Source organism: Microtus ochrogaster, chromosome 16 (genome assembly GCF_000317375.1).
Source record: "Microtus ochrogaster isolate Prairie Vole_2 chromosome 16, MicOch1.0, whole genome shotgun sequence".
Taxonomy (NCBI): Eukaryota; Metazoa; Chordata; class Mammalia; order Rodentia; family Cricetidae; genus Microtus; species Microtus ochrogaster.
Window position 1 is genome coordinate 52599521 of NC_022018.1, and position 16994 is coordinate 52616514.

Genomic DNA, 16994 nt, shown 5'->3' on the forward strand with positions numbered 1-16994 from the left:
ATAGCTGCTGCACAGGGAGATACAGCCCTGTCTAGCACACTGGCAGCCCTGGAGGTCTGTTTTCCCTCCAGAAGCTGGAAATGAGACCCTGCACTCAGTTGTACTTCAGAAGGCCACATCAAGAGGGTTCACCAGGAGCACTCCAGCCTGCGGCTGTGGCACTAGGACCTAAGCTCATCCTGAGTGTCTCCTTTCCACCCCTGGAGTCACGGATGCCGAGGCCCTGCTGCCAGGCCATTTCTCCTTCCTGCACTGACCTCTGTACAAAAACTAAACCCACCATGTACCCTGGGCCACATGCTGTAGAAATGTAGTCTTAAGGCAGAGTGGACACAAGACCCATGGAGCCCCTCTCGTCTGTCTGAGCACTCACACACTCCAAGGAAATCGACCTCACACGCGCCCACGTCTCCTGACAGGAGAAACAAGGAACCCATCATTCTGTGACTTGAGACTTTAAGTTTTCAATAGATGTGCTCTGTTCAGTAGAAAGCTCATTTAGGAGCTGGGCATAGTGGTGCAAGACTATAATCCCAGTTGCTTGGGGACTTGAGACAGGTGGATCAAAAGTTCAAGGTCTGTCTGGGATAGAATGAGTTCAAGGTCAGCCTAGGCAATCTAGTGAGAAGGGTTTCAAAATAAAATGTCAAAAGGCAGCCTGGAGCTGTAGTAGAACACTTGCCTAACTGGATTCCTAGGCCCTGGGTTCAAACCTCAGCGGGGAGTGGGGGGGGTATAAAAGTAAAAGGGGGGCTGAAATATACTTTAGAGACAGAGTGGCTCTAGGTTCAGCCCCCAGTACCACCAAAAAAAGAAAAAAAATCTTATTTTAAAATAAATTTAAAGAACATCACCTCTGTGACAGCCATGTGAGGCTCTGTTTCACGCCTGCTGTCTTCCCTCTGGATATTGGCATCCTGACTTCTATTTGCCTCCCCCCTTTACTGCACCTGCAGGCCTTTCTGGACTCCCGTCCCCTGTGGAGTGCTTCTGCTGCTTACACCGTCTCCACACAGATCCTCAGTCTGCATCCTTCTACTCTTATCTAAGTTGATTCATCCTTTGTAACCAACAGCACAGATGTTGATCTCCTGGCCAAGCATGGTGTCCTCAGCCTGTTGTAGCCTGAAACCAGGCGACCAGGCATTCACCTCTGTGCCTTGCAAACACATTCCTCAACCTGGTCAGGACACACACACACACACCTCTCCCTGTCCTTCTCTCCCCCGCCCCCCCCGACTTCCCTCAGACACAGAGCAGCATGTCAGTGGCACAAGTTGATAATGAAAACGTCCCACGGTGTTGAAGAGTCACCCATCTTGTACGGTATTAAACACTTGAAATGTGGCCAATGAGACCAAAGTTTAAACTGCAATTAAATTTTAAACTACCTAAATCCTAGCAGGTACTTGTGTGTCATGTCGACCATTCTGGATGCTGCTGGCCCAGAGAACTGAGTAGAATAATCTAGTCCGGCATCCAGGCCCTAGATTCTTATGCCCTGGCCACTCGCCTCTCTAGATGTTAGGGTACCGCAGCACTGCTGCAGAGCCTGGGCCCGAGCCACGCCTTGCCCTGTAAGGGCTCTTCTGTTCCTTCTCCTTCCCTGGCACCCCACCAGGCTCAAAGTCCCTTCCTGAGGCCCAGTCTGACATTCCAAGCAGAAAAGGGGTCTCCCCTCCTCACCCACAGACAGGCAGTGGGACACACCTATGCTCTCCCATCACCCCTTGAGGTGTTAAAGTACCAAAACCCAAAACAAAACAAGAATATCTCCAAAACAGGAAGGGCAAACCCATGTTCAAAGCCGCAGTCCTGGAGCAAACTGGCAGAGAGTTTGGTCAAGGCAATCAGGGCCTGTCACTCTCCCCCTTGCATCAGACGCCTTTCCTGGACTGTGTCCCAGATGCTCATCTTGTCTCCCAGGGCCTGTGCAGTGGAGAGCCTTAGCCCTCCCACTGTACATATACATACCTGACCGAAGCCACAGGGACCCCAAGCCCTTTCTCGGGACTGCCCCCAACCCTCCCACACATGCTGGCCATTCCCCTGGGGGCACATGCCCTTCTGGAAAAGCAATTGATTTGTGATTTTTTTTTTTTATTTTGTTTTATCCCAAACTTGCCCACAGTTATCCTGAGCCCCTTTGTATGCACATTACCATTTCCTGGGCCACCTCATCAGGGGTCTCCTTCTCCAAGTCAAAGGTAAACTCTATGGCTCCATTGTCTTTGGGCTTGCCCTTTAGCTTCTTGGGGTCTTCCACCCAAAGCCGCAGGGCGATGGTAGACTTCCTGCCATGGTCCTCCTCTGCAAGTTCCACCCGGACACCAGTGTCCTCCGCGAAGAAGGCATGGCTCAGCAGGTCCTTGATCTCATACCTGGAGAGAAAGTGACTCCCAGGCAGGGCTCAGGGACAAGGGACTTCCACACCCATCCACAGGTACAATATCAGGTCAGCACCCAGCACGCTGAGCAGGTTATGCTAGAAAGTTCCACTTCATTCCTGGTAGGCAGCCTCTGCCCCCTGGGGTAGGACACAGGTGTGCACATGAGCATTCCTTAGTCCCCAGGAGATGCAGAGAAATTAGAATCTGATATGCTTTTGTTTCTTGTTGCAATCATGTTTTAAGATAGCCCCCCCCCCTTATAAAAAGAAATCACACTGTGTGCCAGGCCACCTGCTAGGCTAGAAATGGATCCTGCTGAGGTACAGGTGAGCGTTTGATCCTCATCAGAGACTCCTGGCTCAGGGTAAATGAGAGGAAGTAGAATCCTCCACACACAAAGAACCCAGGGTCCCTGTACCTCACTGCAGCAGTGAGGTCAGTAGGGAGGAAGGGGTGTGGAAGAAGAGAGGCAGACAAAGATAAGTAAGGACTTGCTAGACCTAGGGGTTTGGAGCCAGAACACAGCCATGGGAGGAGGCTTTACCCAGGGGGCCAGGTCATCTGCTACATGATCACTTCCAGGTCCAGAAAGTCATGCCTCCCAAACACACGTCCCTAACTACTGTGTCTGGACTTTTCTCCAGTACAAATGCAGTTAATCATACAACATCCTCTATCATAAATCTGGCTTCCTCTGGGCATCGTGTTGATGGTAACGAACACCAGCTACCTATCCCTACCAACCCCTGAGGATGTCACATGGATGGGTGAGTACATCCCAGATTGTTTTGAGGGCTAAGAAGGCTAAAAGGCAACCCTAGCTTCCTGGCTGTCCAGCTGGGAAGGCCAATCCTGTTCTGAAGAGGAATTGGGTTTGTAGAACAACTGGAGGGTCCAGAGGTGAAATCTGCAGCCTGAGAGACGGCTGTAACAAGTACACTCCCATGTACAGCCTGCTGTTCAGAAGGGCTGATGGGGCTGAGGCTCACGAGGAACCTGGGATGGAGATGTTCCTTAAGGGGACGTAGGGACAACTAGAGAGAAAGCAAAGGACAGCAAAGGTCTGGGTGTCCCAGCACTTGAGGCTGGGTTAGGAGTCAGGAAAGGATGTGAGTGTTACGCGGCTCACAGCTACTCTCAAGCTCGGTGTCACATAGCTTGAGCCAGCCTGCCTGACCTGGGAAGTTTGCACAGAGAATGCGGCCCAAAACGACAGCTGGAGAACCCCGGAGACCACGGTGCTGGAGCTCACCCGAGCCCAGGGTGCCGGAGCTCACCCGAGCCCACGGTGCCGAGCTCACCCGAGCCCAGGGTACCAAGCTCTCCATAGCCCAGGGTGCCAGAGCTCACCCGAGCGCAGGTGCCGGAGCTCACCCGAGCCCAGGGTACCAAGCTCTCCATAGCCCAGGGTGCCAGAGCTCACCCGAGCGCAGGTGCCGGAGCTCACCCGAGCCCACGGTGCCGAGCTCACTCAAGCCTATGGTGCTCACCTTTCCTCCTTGTTCTTGCAGATGCACTCGCCAATGATCTCCTTGATCTCAGGATCATGCACCTTCTCGAAGCTGGCTGGCTTGATGCCCTGAGAACAGAGCAGAGTTATCTGGCACGACCCAGAGCTGGAGGAACCATCAACACAACCCAGTGCCTTCCCTGGCTCAGCTTGCTACCCAGGGCACTTCTCAGCCTGAGTCCTGAGACCCAGTAGAGCCTGGGGCCTCATTGGGTTGAGGGTGGAGCTATGTTCAGGGAAACTGAGGAGGCTATGAGCAGAGTTCTGGAAAGGAAAGAGTGATAAAGAGCCCGTGTGTCCACAGTCTCCTCAAGCTTTTGCTTAAAACCAAGATGAGTACCTAGTCAGCACCACAGATCTTGGCAAAGAAACATTAAGGACCTTCAGGCTGAGCCATTCCTACAGCTTACACAGAGCAGGGATGCTGTAATGGTATAGAGTGTCACGATCAAACAGAAACTAATGGAGATGCTAGGATGTAAGAAAACACTAACTCCTCACACAGCAGAAAAACAAGTCAACAGAAATGAGAGCGTGCTGCAAGCTGGAGACAAGGGGCAGGGGTAAAATTCATAGCAGCTGTGCAGTAGATGAAAAAAAACCAAACGTCTGGTGACAGCAGAAATTATAGATACAAAGGACCAACTAGAGATGAAAACCTCACAGAAGAGAAGGCAGGGCAATAGGAGCTATTGGGCATGGAGCAGAGAGACAGACAGACACACAGTTCTGTTCCCATCCCTTCAGAATTGGTAACACTACTGAGGTGCAGGCCAGCACACACTGCATATAAAAGCAAGTCCCCATAAGGACAGGATAGGAGGCAGTGATGGAAAATGAGACATGCTTAAAGACAGATGATGGCTTAGGCAGTAAATGATTGCTGGGGAAGCACATGGACCTGAGTTCTGATGCCCAGCACTCAAGGAAAAGTCAGGCATGTTGGCACATGCCTATAACTCCAGCACTGGGAGAGGCAGAGATAGGCATATCCCGGAAACTCATGGGCCAACCAGTCCTCAGATCTAGGTTCAGTAAGAGACCCTGTCTCAAACATAATGTGGAGAGCAAATTGAGGAAGACACATTGGTAACTTCTGGCCCCACACACGCCTGCATAGGTGAACACACACAGAGGAGTGGGGGAAAAACTCCAGGCCTGTAGATGCAACACACTCAAGCCCTAGGCTTGAAAGCAGAATAGGGAAAAGCCTTGTGACTCTCTAAGCTCTTCCCTTCAGCACAAGGCCAGTAGCCATTGTTCCTCCTACTCAGGTCTGAACAGAGGATATCTTGGGGGTGTAGAGCATCCCCAGCTCAAACTTAGGCCAAGGCCCCCCATCCATGCTGTCACTAGGCTCAACATCTGGCAAAAACACGCAGCACAGCCTGTAGATGCCAATGCTGATGCTTCAGACCCAGCAGTGGGCATCCACAAAGCTGTCCCTCGGCTTGGCTGCAGAGCCTCTGGACAGAGCCCCCAGGCCCTACCATACAAGCTGCCCCTCCCCCTGGTGAAGAGCCTCAGCTACAGTGAATTCCACACTTCCCACAGAGTCAGGCCTTTCAACCCACACCTGGGCTTCTTCTCTATACCAGCCCCTCCCCAGGGAGTCAAGAACACTGCTTCTGGCCACTGCTTCTGGCCACAGGCCAGGAAGAGATTTGCGAGGGAGAGGGAACCTGTGGCCACTCAGAGAGCACAGATATCTATCTCCCCTATCAGAAGCAGGAGCTGGCAGGGTTACTTTACAATCTGCTCAGGTGCAGGGGGAAGGAAGCAACTAATTACAAAAAATAAAATACACTAAAAGCTTCAACCCTCCCATGCTTCATCCTTCATCAAGATTCAGCCTTTAAAATCCCTGTCCTTTTTGTTTTATCTGGAGAATATAAAACAGAAAGAAGGAAGGGAAGAGGGAAAGAAGGGAAGGAGGGAGGGAGAACGAAGGGGAGAAATACTCCTCTGAACCTGGCTGCTGAAGTCCCATTTGGGGCAGACAAGAGTAAAGAAGCCAGAAGGACCAGCCTTGTGTTGTCTGCTATCCAGAATGTGCAGTTTTCTGCCTAAGATGCCCCTTCCTGTCCCCAGGCCAGAGGACAAACTGCTACCTACTGTGTACAGGACAAGCCTGAAGCCCAAGGTTCCTTTCCCATATGCCACATAAATACCACCAAGATCTCTCAGGTCTTCAACACCCTGCTTAGCAGATAGCTCCTGCCTCCCTGGAGTAACTTTATACCTGTGTGGACTTCTGGGCCGGGGCTCTAGCCAAGAACTCTCGCCTGTCACCACCTATCTATAGTGCACACAGGGGAGGCTCAAGGCAGCTAAGTGACATACGCTGGATCTAAGAGCAAAAGGCAAGAGCTGCCTACCATCTGCAAAAGGGCTCCTTAAGGTGGCTGGGCCCAGGATGGAGCTACAAGGGTGCCTAGGCCATGCATGGCTCCACACACACCTGCAGAGGTAACCTCTGCCACCCAGGCACCTGGAGTAGAGACAGAGCACAAGGTCCCACTGGGTTGCCTGAGGATGATGCAGGAAGGACGGGGGATCACAACAAGCAAGGTCAGAGAATACCCTGAGGGCCTGCTGGCCTCTCCAAGAGCACAGAGATGACACACCACAAGAGCCAGCACAGCAGAGCCCTGACCCAGCTGCTCCACCTCAGAGGCTGTGTTTGTTCCACCAGCCTAAGGGTCACCAGAGAGAGAAAGGACAGCTCAATCTGTTTGCACAGCTGAAGCCTTCAAATCAACTCAGAAATCACAGTGACAGCAAAACAGGGATTGAGGTTCCAGGCTGCCCGGTGCTGACAGCTGCCCAGAGACGTGCTTGGCTAAGACGATGGCTTGGCAAAAAGGAAAACAAACTGGGAATCTAAGATAAAGAAGATGGGGCTCACTTCCTGAACGGAGGCCTCAGCAGCTACATACAGTCTCTCAAGTCTCAGTTTTCTTCTTCCTGTGTCTCCTGGTTCCACACAGGTAACAGCCTCCAGGGCTAAACACCCCCCACTGTACCATCCTTTCTCTGGACTTCTCACCCAGGCAAGCCTGGGGTCCTCATTCTAGGGTGCCCATGCTCACCCTTTCTCTTACACAACTGCGCAAAGGACTAACCAAGGCTGTGTCCTTACTAACAAGGTGGCTGAGTGGACTCACACAGGTGACCTTGCGATAGATCTGGGCGGCGTTCTGGCACTCCGAATAGGGGTACTCTGAGGTGGCCATCTCCAGCATGCACATCCCGAAGGCGTAGACATCGACCGACTCGTCGTAGTGCTCCTCGTACATTTCAGGCGCCATGAACTCAGGGGTACCTGCACCAGGAGCAGCAGACACAGCGATTACTGATCAGACCCCTTGGCCACACAGATGCTCCCAGCCTCCTCCTCATCTGTCCTGTGGCACATTCTGGACAACAGAAAGGTTGACAGCCCTCAAGGATTCAAGCAGATGTTCTTGACAAACTGAAGTGTCCAAAAACCTCACCGTATGGCTAGGGTCAGCCACCAGCTTTCAGTGCCATGGCAAGCCACAGGGTTAGAGAACATAGCTTCTGGGGGGCACACCTACTCTCTGAGTAGACCCTGGCTTGTGTGTGGAGGTTGTACCTCTGTAAACAGGTCAGCATCAGCCATTTCTTAAGACTCCCCAGAGATGGCAAAAACCTTTAGTTACCCCAAAGCTGCCTCTAACTGCAAACACCCAGGAAGGCCCTGAGGATCCCCAGAGAAAGGAATGACTGGGTCTTCTGGGTCTAAGTAACAACAAGTGTGGCGTGCAACTATCACTTTGGCACTCTTGCCCATTATTTCAGTTTAATATGCATTGTGAGTCTAACTAAAAACTACATGTTTGGGTTTATGTAAAAGAACAAAGAAATGTAGAAAAAAATCCATCAGAAATGACAAGAGACCAAGACGAGACCTAGTGCTGAGAACTTTGATCCTCTTGTCTCTTGAAAGTCTTTGGCACTGCTAATTTTTAATATTTTTAAGTTTCGTTCCATTCCTTGTCACAGGGTAGTGAATGAACTTCTTAGGCCACAAAATGCACGACAGAGAAGTCCCAGACAGGGGTAGCCTACAAATGGATCAGAGCCCAGGCCCTCCTCACCCCTTCATATGTCTTTGGGATCCCAGCACATCCTGAGGGGTTAGTGAGCCTAAAACACAGTGACCACTGAAGAGGGTTCACCGTGATGGCGCCTGGAACACAGTGAACAGGGCAACTGACTTGGCCGGAAACCCCAAGTTGCAGGAAGGAAGGGCTCCCTCCCCAGGGCCACCTCTACCTCCCATAATGCCACCCTGTGATGCCTCTGCCAGAGACTGTGTGGGACAAGCTGTCCTGTGATAACAAGGGAGAAACCACAAAGCTCTTTCCTGCTAGAGGGGCCAACAAAGAGACTGCAGGGGTGTGTCCTGGGCCCTAGAGAGGACTGTGACAAAAGCCATGCTCCTAGGACTTGGAGCTGGGCCAGCCATTTCTTAGTACATGCAGGGACCCCAACTCTTCTAGCAGAGACTCTGCTTATTAGCTGGCCACATGGCAGCTATCCCTGGGCTTGAACTCTGTAGGGACCAGCAAGAACCAAGGACCCCAGACAACCTGGCTCTGGGAATTGGGTCGAGCTGGAACTAGTCCTAATCCAGGACAGGAGGCCCCAATAATTCCTGAACATTGGTGTATTTGACTCATTGTTCCTTTTCGTCTCACTAATTATATCTGAATTTTAGAAATAATTAGTACATGTGTTCATGCACATACACACCTGCAACTGTCCAGATGTCTGTCCCATCCACTCATTTCACGTTCAGCTGCAGAGAACCTACCTCACCCTTGGCCCAAGGCTGCCTTGCACATCTGCCAGGAATCCCCTGGTCCCTACCCCCGCCCTAGGCCCAGCTGTTTTGCCAGATGCTAGGGAACTTTCCTATACCACTGTTCTCCAAGCTCCTCAAGCCGGAGTCAGGCAACACCCCTGTGGGCACAGTCCCTGGCCACCTTCTCCTTTCCAATAGAGAAGTGACTTCAGCTGTGGCTTCATGGCATCCCTGCCCCCTAAGGAACAGGAGAACGTATGCTGAACCCTGGCAGTAGGGGAGTAGGTAGGGACCCACTTAAGTGTAACACTACAATAGCCCTATAACCCATGAGAATTGTACCCTGAGTCTGTAATGAAAGACAAATTATTCCCTTCATGGGACTCAAAAGCTCTATTTCCTAGATTTCCTTTATCTTCTTGGTTTTTTTCTATAACAAGAGCAAATTAACAACTGGCCCTTGCCCATCTCCTCAATGGGCAGGCAGAATCCACTTCCCATCTCCTAGGTGGACCCTACGTTGCCTGGAACTCATAAGTACTTGCTGTTAAATCCTCATGGTACCCAACAGCCCGGCCTCCCTTCTCTCCACCTGGCATGCCATGCCCATCCAGGACTGGCCTGAGGCTCCTTTGAGAATGGCTATCCTCCGTTCGCACTGGCCTCTTTCCCATGTCACTCTTCAAGGGCAAATTTACAAAACCTGCTTGGAAACTGCCCAGAGGTCAGGACCAGGGTGTGCTCCCCAGAGGCCTGAGCCCTGGTCTCCAGGATAGAATACCTAGGCCTTCACCTGGCTCCACTATTTCAGAGATCAGCAAAGCAAGGGCTCAGTCAGTTCCTGCTCCCTGCTACCTCCAAGAAGGCCCCTGTGGGTCAAACACCTCTGCAGCACCAGGGCTCTGCCTGGGACATAACACTACTGCATCTGCTTCATTCTCAGACCATGCAAAGGGACCACGAGGATCTCCAGCCCCACCAAAGCAGCAAGAAAGGCACTGTGAGGGTGTGAGCCCATGTAGCCTGCAGTGCTGGGTTTACAGATGTATATGTAACCAGGTCTGGCTTTTTAAAACTATACATTTAAAAAATACAAAATAAAGACAATAGTAGCCTGAGGTAATCACAGTCCTAAGCTGAGGATGGCACCTGGACTAGGGACACACACAGTGCTCCCAGAGGAGCAGGCAGCCGCTGGCCCCAACCTGAGCACTCAGGGGAAAAACCAAGGGCCTGCAAGGGGAAATGCCAAAGCCTGCAGCAGAAACAGGTCCACAGCACCAACGGCTCCAGGGTGATACACACACATACACACACCCAAGACAAACTCTAGCCATGTCTGTGAAGAGGTTTCCGAATTGAGTTCACTGAGTCCGGCCTATTCTAAATTTGGACAGCACCGTCCCATGGGCTGGCACCTAGATTATGTAAGAGGAGAAAGTGACCTGAGAACCAGCATTCATCTTCTCCTAACAGGCCGAAGGAGAAGCTCCCGTGCAGAACCTGAGGATACCTGGGTAACAAGCCTGGGGAAGCCCCCACCTGGCCTCATCCTGCCCAGATGCTGGCACTTGCGGGGAACAGGACTCCCCAGTCAGTGCCCATGGGAATCCCCGAAAGTAAGCCTCGCTTCCCCCTGCCCCACAGAAGCATCTGAGCACCCTCCTGATCCTAACCTCTCTAGCTTCCTGGACTTCGATAAACAAAAGCCAGGGTGACAAGGGACGCCCCACACGGTTGCGTACTCATGAGGTACTTTCCTAGTCCTGCCAGAGATACCCAGCCTTCATCTCAACTCATTCTTATCACCCAAGAACGGGAAGGAAGCCTTGTTTCCAAAAAGGCAAAGAGCTCACAGGGTCATGGGGACTCAGCTTCCTTAAGTGGAGCGAATCTTGCTCTGAATGTTTACTTCTGAGGTGGGTGACCCTGAGGGGCCCTCCCGTAACCTGTCAGAGTCTGAAGCCTGCGATCAGGAGCCACATCCAAGGCAAAACAAAACCTGGCTAGAACTCAGCAGAGCTCAAAGCCAGGGTTAACACCCCCACAGCCCTGAGCCCCCAGGATGAGAAGGGAAGCGTGTGTGTGTGTGTGTGTGTGTGTGGTATATGTGTATGGTAAGAGTAAGATGATGTCTGGTGTCCTACCCTATCAGTGCCCACCCAGTCCCTTGAGATGGGATCTCTCACTGAACCTGGAGCAAGGCTGGCGGCCAGAAAGTCCCAGCAATCTTCTCACATCGCTGAAGTGCTAGGGTTATAGCCATACGTGTAACCATGTCTGGCTTAAAAATACACATACTATTTATTTTAAATCGTGTGTGTGTGTGTGTGTGTGTGTGTGTGTGTGTGTGTGTGTCAAGTGTACGAGGGTGCTAACAGAAGCCAAAGCCTCTGGAGCTGTAGTTACAGACGGTTGTGAGCCACCTGGTACAGGTGCTGGAAACTGAACTTGGGTCCGCTAGAAGAGCAATACGTGCCCTTAACCTGCTGTGCCATCTCTCCAGCCCAATGCCTGGCTTTTTAAATATAGCTTCTGGGGATTTGAACTTGCGTCCTTATGGCTTGCTTCAAGGGCTCTGACTAGCTATCTTCCCAGCCTAGTCCCACCTATTGTCACAGACAGGAAACCGAGACTTAGGTCAGTCCCAGCTCTCCCTACCATTCTACTCTTTCAGGGTAAGGAGACCAGAGATCTAGGTTCCAAAGGGCCATTGCCCAGAGAGCTACCCTAAATATTACATTCCAAAGACACTACTGCAAATAAACCAGTTCTCCAAGAACTAAGGCCACCTTAGCTCCCCAAACTATTCGTGGGGCCCTGAGGTCAACCACTCCTTATCCTGTTTGTGTGGGCAAGCAGCCTTGATGGTAATCAGGACACCTGATTTCAAGACAGTTAAGAGTCCCAAAGCAATTGTTATTGTAACCCCTCTACATGTTCTTTCTAGCGACCACAAAACCCTCTCCAGTATCTGGTAGATACTAGTGCCAGGCTAGTCACTTCGAAATTGGGGACACATGATCCAGACCCCCTTATCCTTGCACACAGCTATAGGCTATTATCCTCAGGACTGAGAGCACCATCCCCCAAAAGCTGGCCAGGGATATCTCTCAGAGGAGGAGAGGCCTGGAGCCAAGGACCCAAACTCCCAGCACCACCTTCTAACACCATGTAGACACCATGCTGGGCCTCTGATCCATCTTTCTGTTCAGACATACTAAGTTGTCATTTCTTTGCATCGCACAGCCTTGGGGTACTCCTCTCCCTGACTGCTGGGAACAGCTCCAAAGCCACCTGCCACTAGCAGTGTAATTCCTCTGTGGCAATACTACTTCCTTCTCCTGAGCAGCCGCTGCGTCCACCACAGCTCTGAAGTTGGCATCTGGCCCACCATTCTTGGCGGTACCCAACACAGCCAGGAATATGGTGCAGAGACCATGCCGGCCTTGAGTCTGACAGAAGGGGTCTCAGTGGGAAATAGAGCTAGTTATCTCCAGGCAAGCTGGAAGCGTGTTTCCCACTAGGCAGGTCCTCTGGCTGAGTTACCAGAATCCTGGGACTGCTTAGAGAGTCTGTCTGTACCAGGTCTGAGCGAAACCAGGTAACAGTGGCTCCTCAAACGCCATGTGGTTCCCCTCTGGGCCTAGGGAGAAGAAACAGGCTCACCTATCACACTTTTGGCAAATGATGCTCTTTTAAGGGTGGCCAGGCCTAAGTCACCAATCTTCACAGAGCCGGTGGGTCCAGTGATGAAGATGTTGTCACACTTGAGGTCTCGGTGAATGATGGGGGGTGTCCTTGTATGCAGGAACAGCAGGCCCTTCAGGATCTGCCGGCACCAACTTCTCAGTACCTTGGGCTTCATCACCTTGAACCGCTTCAGGTACCTGGGGGAAGGGTAGAGCTCACTGAGCAGCTCACCTGCTGCTACCCTGGGAAGTCCCCGTCTGGCAGAGCCCAGCCACACGCATTTGGCAGCTACAAAGGACAGACTGCAAAGGGAAAGGGAAGACGCCAACAGCTCTTCCCCTACCCAGGGTGTCTCAGTGGGATCCAGGCCTGGAACAGGCAGTTAAGCCAGGATCACCGCCCTCCACTGGCCCTTTGCACTGAAGACCTTGCTACCAAACTCATGCCAAGCACAGCCCTAATCTCCTGGATGTGATAAGAGGCCACCAAACGTGGCAGGGTCCTAGACTAAAGTATGAGTGACAGAGGAATACCTACAGTCAAAGGTCAAGAAGACCAGGCTACAAGGTACCTGTAATGAGCCTGGCTTCACTCAGGAGGAAGTGACAGGTGAGGGTAGGAACTAGGATTTTCCTCACTGAATCTTCACGTGAGAGCGACGCTGTCCAGAGGCAGAGGACATCAAGGTCCTGCTTAGGGCCTCAGGGTTAAAACGATTCAGAGGAACCCAAGCTATGGCCACCCAGAGGGGACATCCGCTACCCCCATAGAACAGACATCAGGTAAGAATGACAAACTGACATGGCCACCTAGCTCCCAACCCCTGTGTTTGGCCCTTAACGTCGGCATTATGCTTCCAGGACGATGGAACGTGCCAGGCTGGCCTCTAGGCAAACAGACCTTGGCCAGAAATAAGGTCCCAGACAGAGCAGACAAAAGAACCATGTCACTGGGAAGTAAACAGCCTTCCAGTGTCCCACACAGGAAGGGAGAGTGGGAACAGTCATGTGGTCATGAGAACCAATCTCATTTGTCATGAGAAACCAGAGGGAGCCAAATGCCAGGAAGACAAATCGGTTTGTGTCTTCTCACTTGGGGAACAGACTTCCCATGGCCCAGAGAAAGAATATCACTCAAGAGAGATACTCTGAATGAACCCTGGATCATACAGACACAGTCAAATCGGCCCAAGCGTTCCAACACCTCTGCTACTCTAGCTGTAGTAGCTCTGGACCCAAGGCTACCCCAGCCCACATGCATGCAGCACTTACGTCTTCAGTGTCCCAGAGGTCATCAGCTCCGTTACCAGTACGATACATCGCTTGCCCTTGGCGCTGGACTCCCAGAAGTCATAGAAGCGCACGATGTTGGGGTGCTGCAGGCCTTTCAGCATCTCCGCCTCCTCTTTGAACCGCTGCCGTTCAAGCTTGGTGAGCTTCCGGTCCTAGAGCCAGAGACAGGTGCACTGGGTGGGTGGAGTGCTATGGGCCTTGGCTGACACTCTCCCTCCTACCAGGAGAGTGCAAAAGATGCTGGGGCAGCAGGAGAAGCCTCAGACGCATGGTGTCCCCCAGCGTGACACACCACTGCTAGCTCCCAGAGCCCCACAACCCCAGATTCAGCCCCTGCCTGGGGCCCCTTCGCTAGAGATGGCTCCAGGAAGCCAGAAGCAGCTCACGACCCATGCCGCCAAGCTTTTGCACTTTTTCCTTCCAAACACCTCGGAGGCCTCTGCTCTATGCAGTGATCACTCATTCTCAGGGTACTTCTTAAAGGGATGAGAGGTCAGTTTGCTTCTAAAGTATACACAGTGGGGGGAGGAGGCCACAGTGGACGGCAGATGACACATGCCAGAGACCAGCACCGAGATGATGGAGAACCAACTTGGCAAAGCCAATCCCGAGAACAGGCAGCCAGGCCCTTGGAGCAGGAAGAAACACACTCCACCTGGTGCCTGGCCAAGGCATCAGAACTAATCTGCTGTCCCAAAGTTTACAGCAGAGCAGTAAACACATATCACTGTGGTCTAGGGATGGAGCTCAGTGCGCACAGTGCTTGCCTGCCACGCACAAAGCCCTGTTGTTAACCCACAGCACTCAATGAACGCAGCCTGGTGGCCCACCCAGCACTTGGGAGCTAGAGGCAAGAAGATCAGAAGTTCAAGGTTATCTTCAGCTACGTAGCAAGCTGAAGGTTAGCCTGGGCTACCTGAGAGCCTGTCTCCAATGAAAGGAAAAACAAAACAAAAACAAACCTCATTGCTATCTTGGAACTTTAATCAGGTGTGTGAGCTCTGCCCTCTTAGTGCCTGCATCATTAGCTCCCGCAGCTTACCTAGACCCTGGTCCTTCCCTTTCCCAAATCCATCAATGGGTTCTCAACCTGGGGCACTCAAAACACACCCAAAGAGCTCACAAGTTCCTAAGGGCTGCTCTTTGCTTCCAAGCTCATCTCATAAGATGCCACTGGCCATGGGCCTCAGGGTGACCTCTTCCTACTCTACAAGCACAGTGAGATCTCAGCTCCACCTAATTGGTGCCTAAAGTCACATTCTAGTCCTGCCTCCCCAGCCTCACACCCCAGAGCCACAGGAGTGAGAGAAGAGAAGCGTTTCTATTTCCAAAGGAAACTGTTAACACAACTAAACACAGAAACCTGGAGGAATTCCAGGAGACAGGAAGCAGGTGGTTTGAGATAGACCAGAGATGATCAGAGCTGAAAGGAAATATAAACAAAGATCCCCAGGATCCTTTTGGAAGGCCCCACAATGTCATCAGAGTCCAATAGAAGCAATTGTCCATAGGGTCATGACAAGGGTCATTGTGTTAAGAAATTATTCCCCACATGGCAGCTGTACCCATTCAGTCAGACCCCTGCCCCACAACACAGACCCTTGCCTGACCCTTGGCTCATCAGTGGAACTAGACAGTAGCCATCATCAACAAAGCCAAACAGCCAAGAGACAGCATTACTGCAGCCAGCATCAGAAAGAAAATCAGAGACTTCAAAAACATCTAATCCATGCTCTTCCCATGAAGACCCAGGAAGCAGACCAGCATATACAAGAGCAAACTTCTATTTTAAAAGGAACCATCCAGAAAGGAGTTCTTATAAATTCTGAAAGCTGGGCTGGCCTTGTTTAATATATAAAACATCCCATAATCCAATGAAATGTTAAGTAGAAAAAAGTTAATCTCTAATCTAGACAATATAATGGCAACCTGTTCCGTTCGTTAAAATCACTGTTTGTCTAAGATAAGGAAAGCAAAGCTACACACTGGGAGAAACCATACCCAGTACACAGCATCTCCCCTGCATGGAGAGAGAGCTTCTACGACTGATGCAGACAGACAGACGCTTCACCAAATAACCTACAGAAACGGCCAAGATCCCTCAGCAGCTTCCTGCCCACCCTGGGTTCCATCATCCCCCTCCTAGAGAAGATCTACACAGAGAAAGGAAACACGAGTCCTCAAAAGATGGGCACACAGACAGCTTCACTACAGCCCTACCCAGACTTGGCTGAAGGATCCCACCAGGTGAACAGAAATACATGGGTCGGTACTCCAACAGTTTACACCTCAACAACTGGAAGGAAAAAAACTTTGATCAAAAAAACCATTCTGTGTGAATCTCAAAAGCGTCAGCCTGAACTAAAGAAGGCAGACATAAGCATGTATCTGGTGGGAACCCACTGATAGGGAACACTAATAACAATGGGGTTGCCTTCAGAACAGGGGCTGCCTTTGGAGTGGCCAGGATCTGGAACTGAGAACCTGGGGGGTGGGGAGCGGATGTGGGGTGGTGAAAGATGTTTTTTGTTAGTTTGGGAAGAACTGGGGATGGAATCATTCCCAATACCAAGCCTTGACTTGCTACTCAGGTGCCCCACCACTCAGCTACAGCCACAGCCCAATTCATGCTTGTTTAGCATGTATGTGTGCACATGTCCAGTATGTAAGTGTATGAAAACCATTTGCTTTCTTTGAGAGTGGGGTGGGTTGAGACAAGGTCTCTCTATGTAGCCCTGCCTGGCTTCAGGCTCACAGAGATCTACCTGCCTCTGCCTCTGTGAGCACTGGGATTGAAGGGGTGAGCTACTATACCATCTGGCCTTGGCTGTCTTTCCCAATCAGGGTCTCTCTCCTAAAAACCCAGAGCTCACTGATTTGCCTAGTCTAACTAAGCAGTTTGCTCCAGGGAGTCTGTCTCTGCCTCACAAGTACTGAGATTAAAAGCAGGCTGTCCCACCCACCCACTTACTAACCACTACACTGCAGATGTAGATTCTTTTCCTAGGGCTTCCAGGATGAGTATTTAAACGAAGGAGCAATTTCCCCAGCCCCCAGCTTGAATTTTTAACATGAGTATTTCACTGTTTATAAACTGCGATTCAATTCTTAAAATGTAACAAGAAATTAAAAAGTTTAAAACTATCCAAAGACCAAATGAGAAAAGTAAGCCTAAAAGGAAGAATTTTTAAAACGAGAAATATTAAGAGTCATGCAAGAACTACCTGGGAGACGATTATGTAACTGTGGCTCTAAGAGGAGACGTCCTGAAATAT

At 51.2% G+C, this 16994-nt stretch overlaps 1 protein-coding gene across 1 annotated transcript in view; it reads right to left on the reverse strand.

Moving 5' to 3' along the window:
• The window catches only part of Wnk2 (WNK lysine deficient protein kinase 2), a gene marked incomplete at its 5' end in the record, with an annotated part of 108348 nt that overhangs the window by 52585 nt on the left and 38769 nt on the right, over positions 1 to 16994 (reverse strand). The window contains 5 exons of the mRNA XM_013349139.2: positions 2162 to 2381; positions 3881 to 3969; positions 7068 to 7225; positions 12404 to 12624; positions 13699 to 13871. Coding sequence (XP_013204593.2) covers positions 2162 to 2381; positions 3881 to 3969; positions 7068 to 7225; positions 12404 to 12624; positions 13699 to 13871 — 861 coding nt within the window. The remainder of the gene's footprint in view (positions 1 to 2161; positions 2382 to 3880; positions 3970 to 7067; positions 7226 to 12403; positions 12625 to 13698; positions 13872 to 16994) is intronic.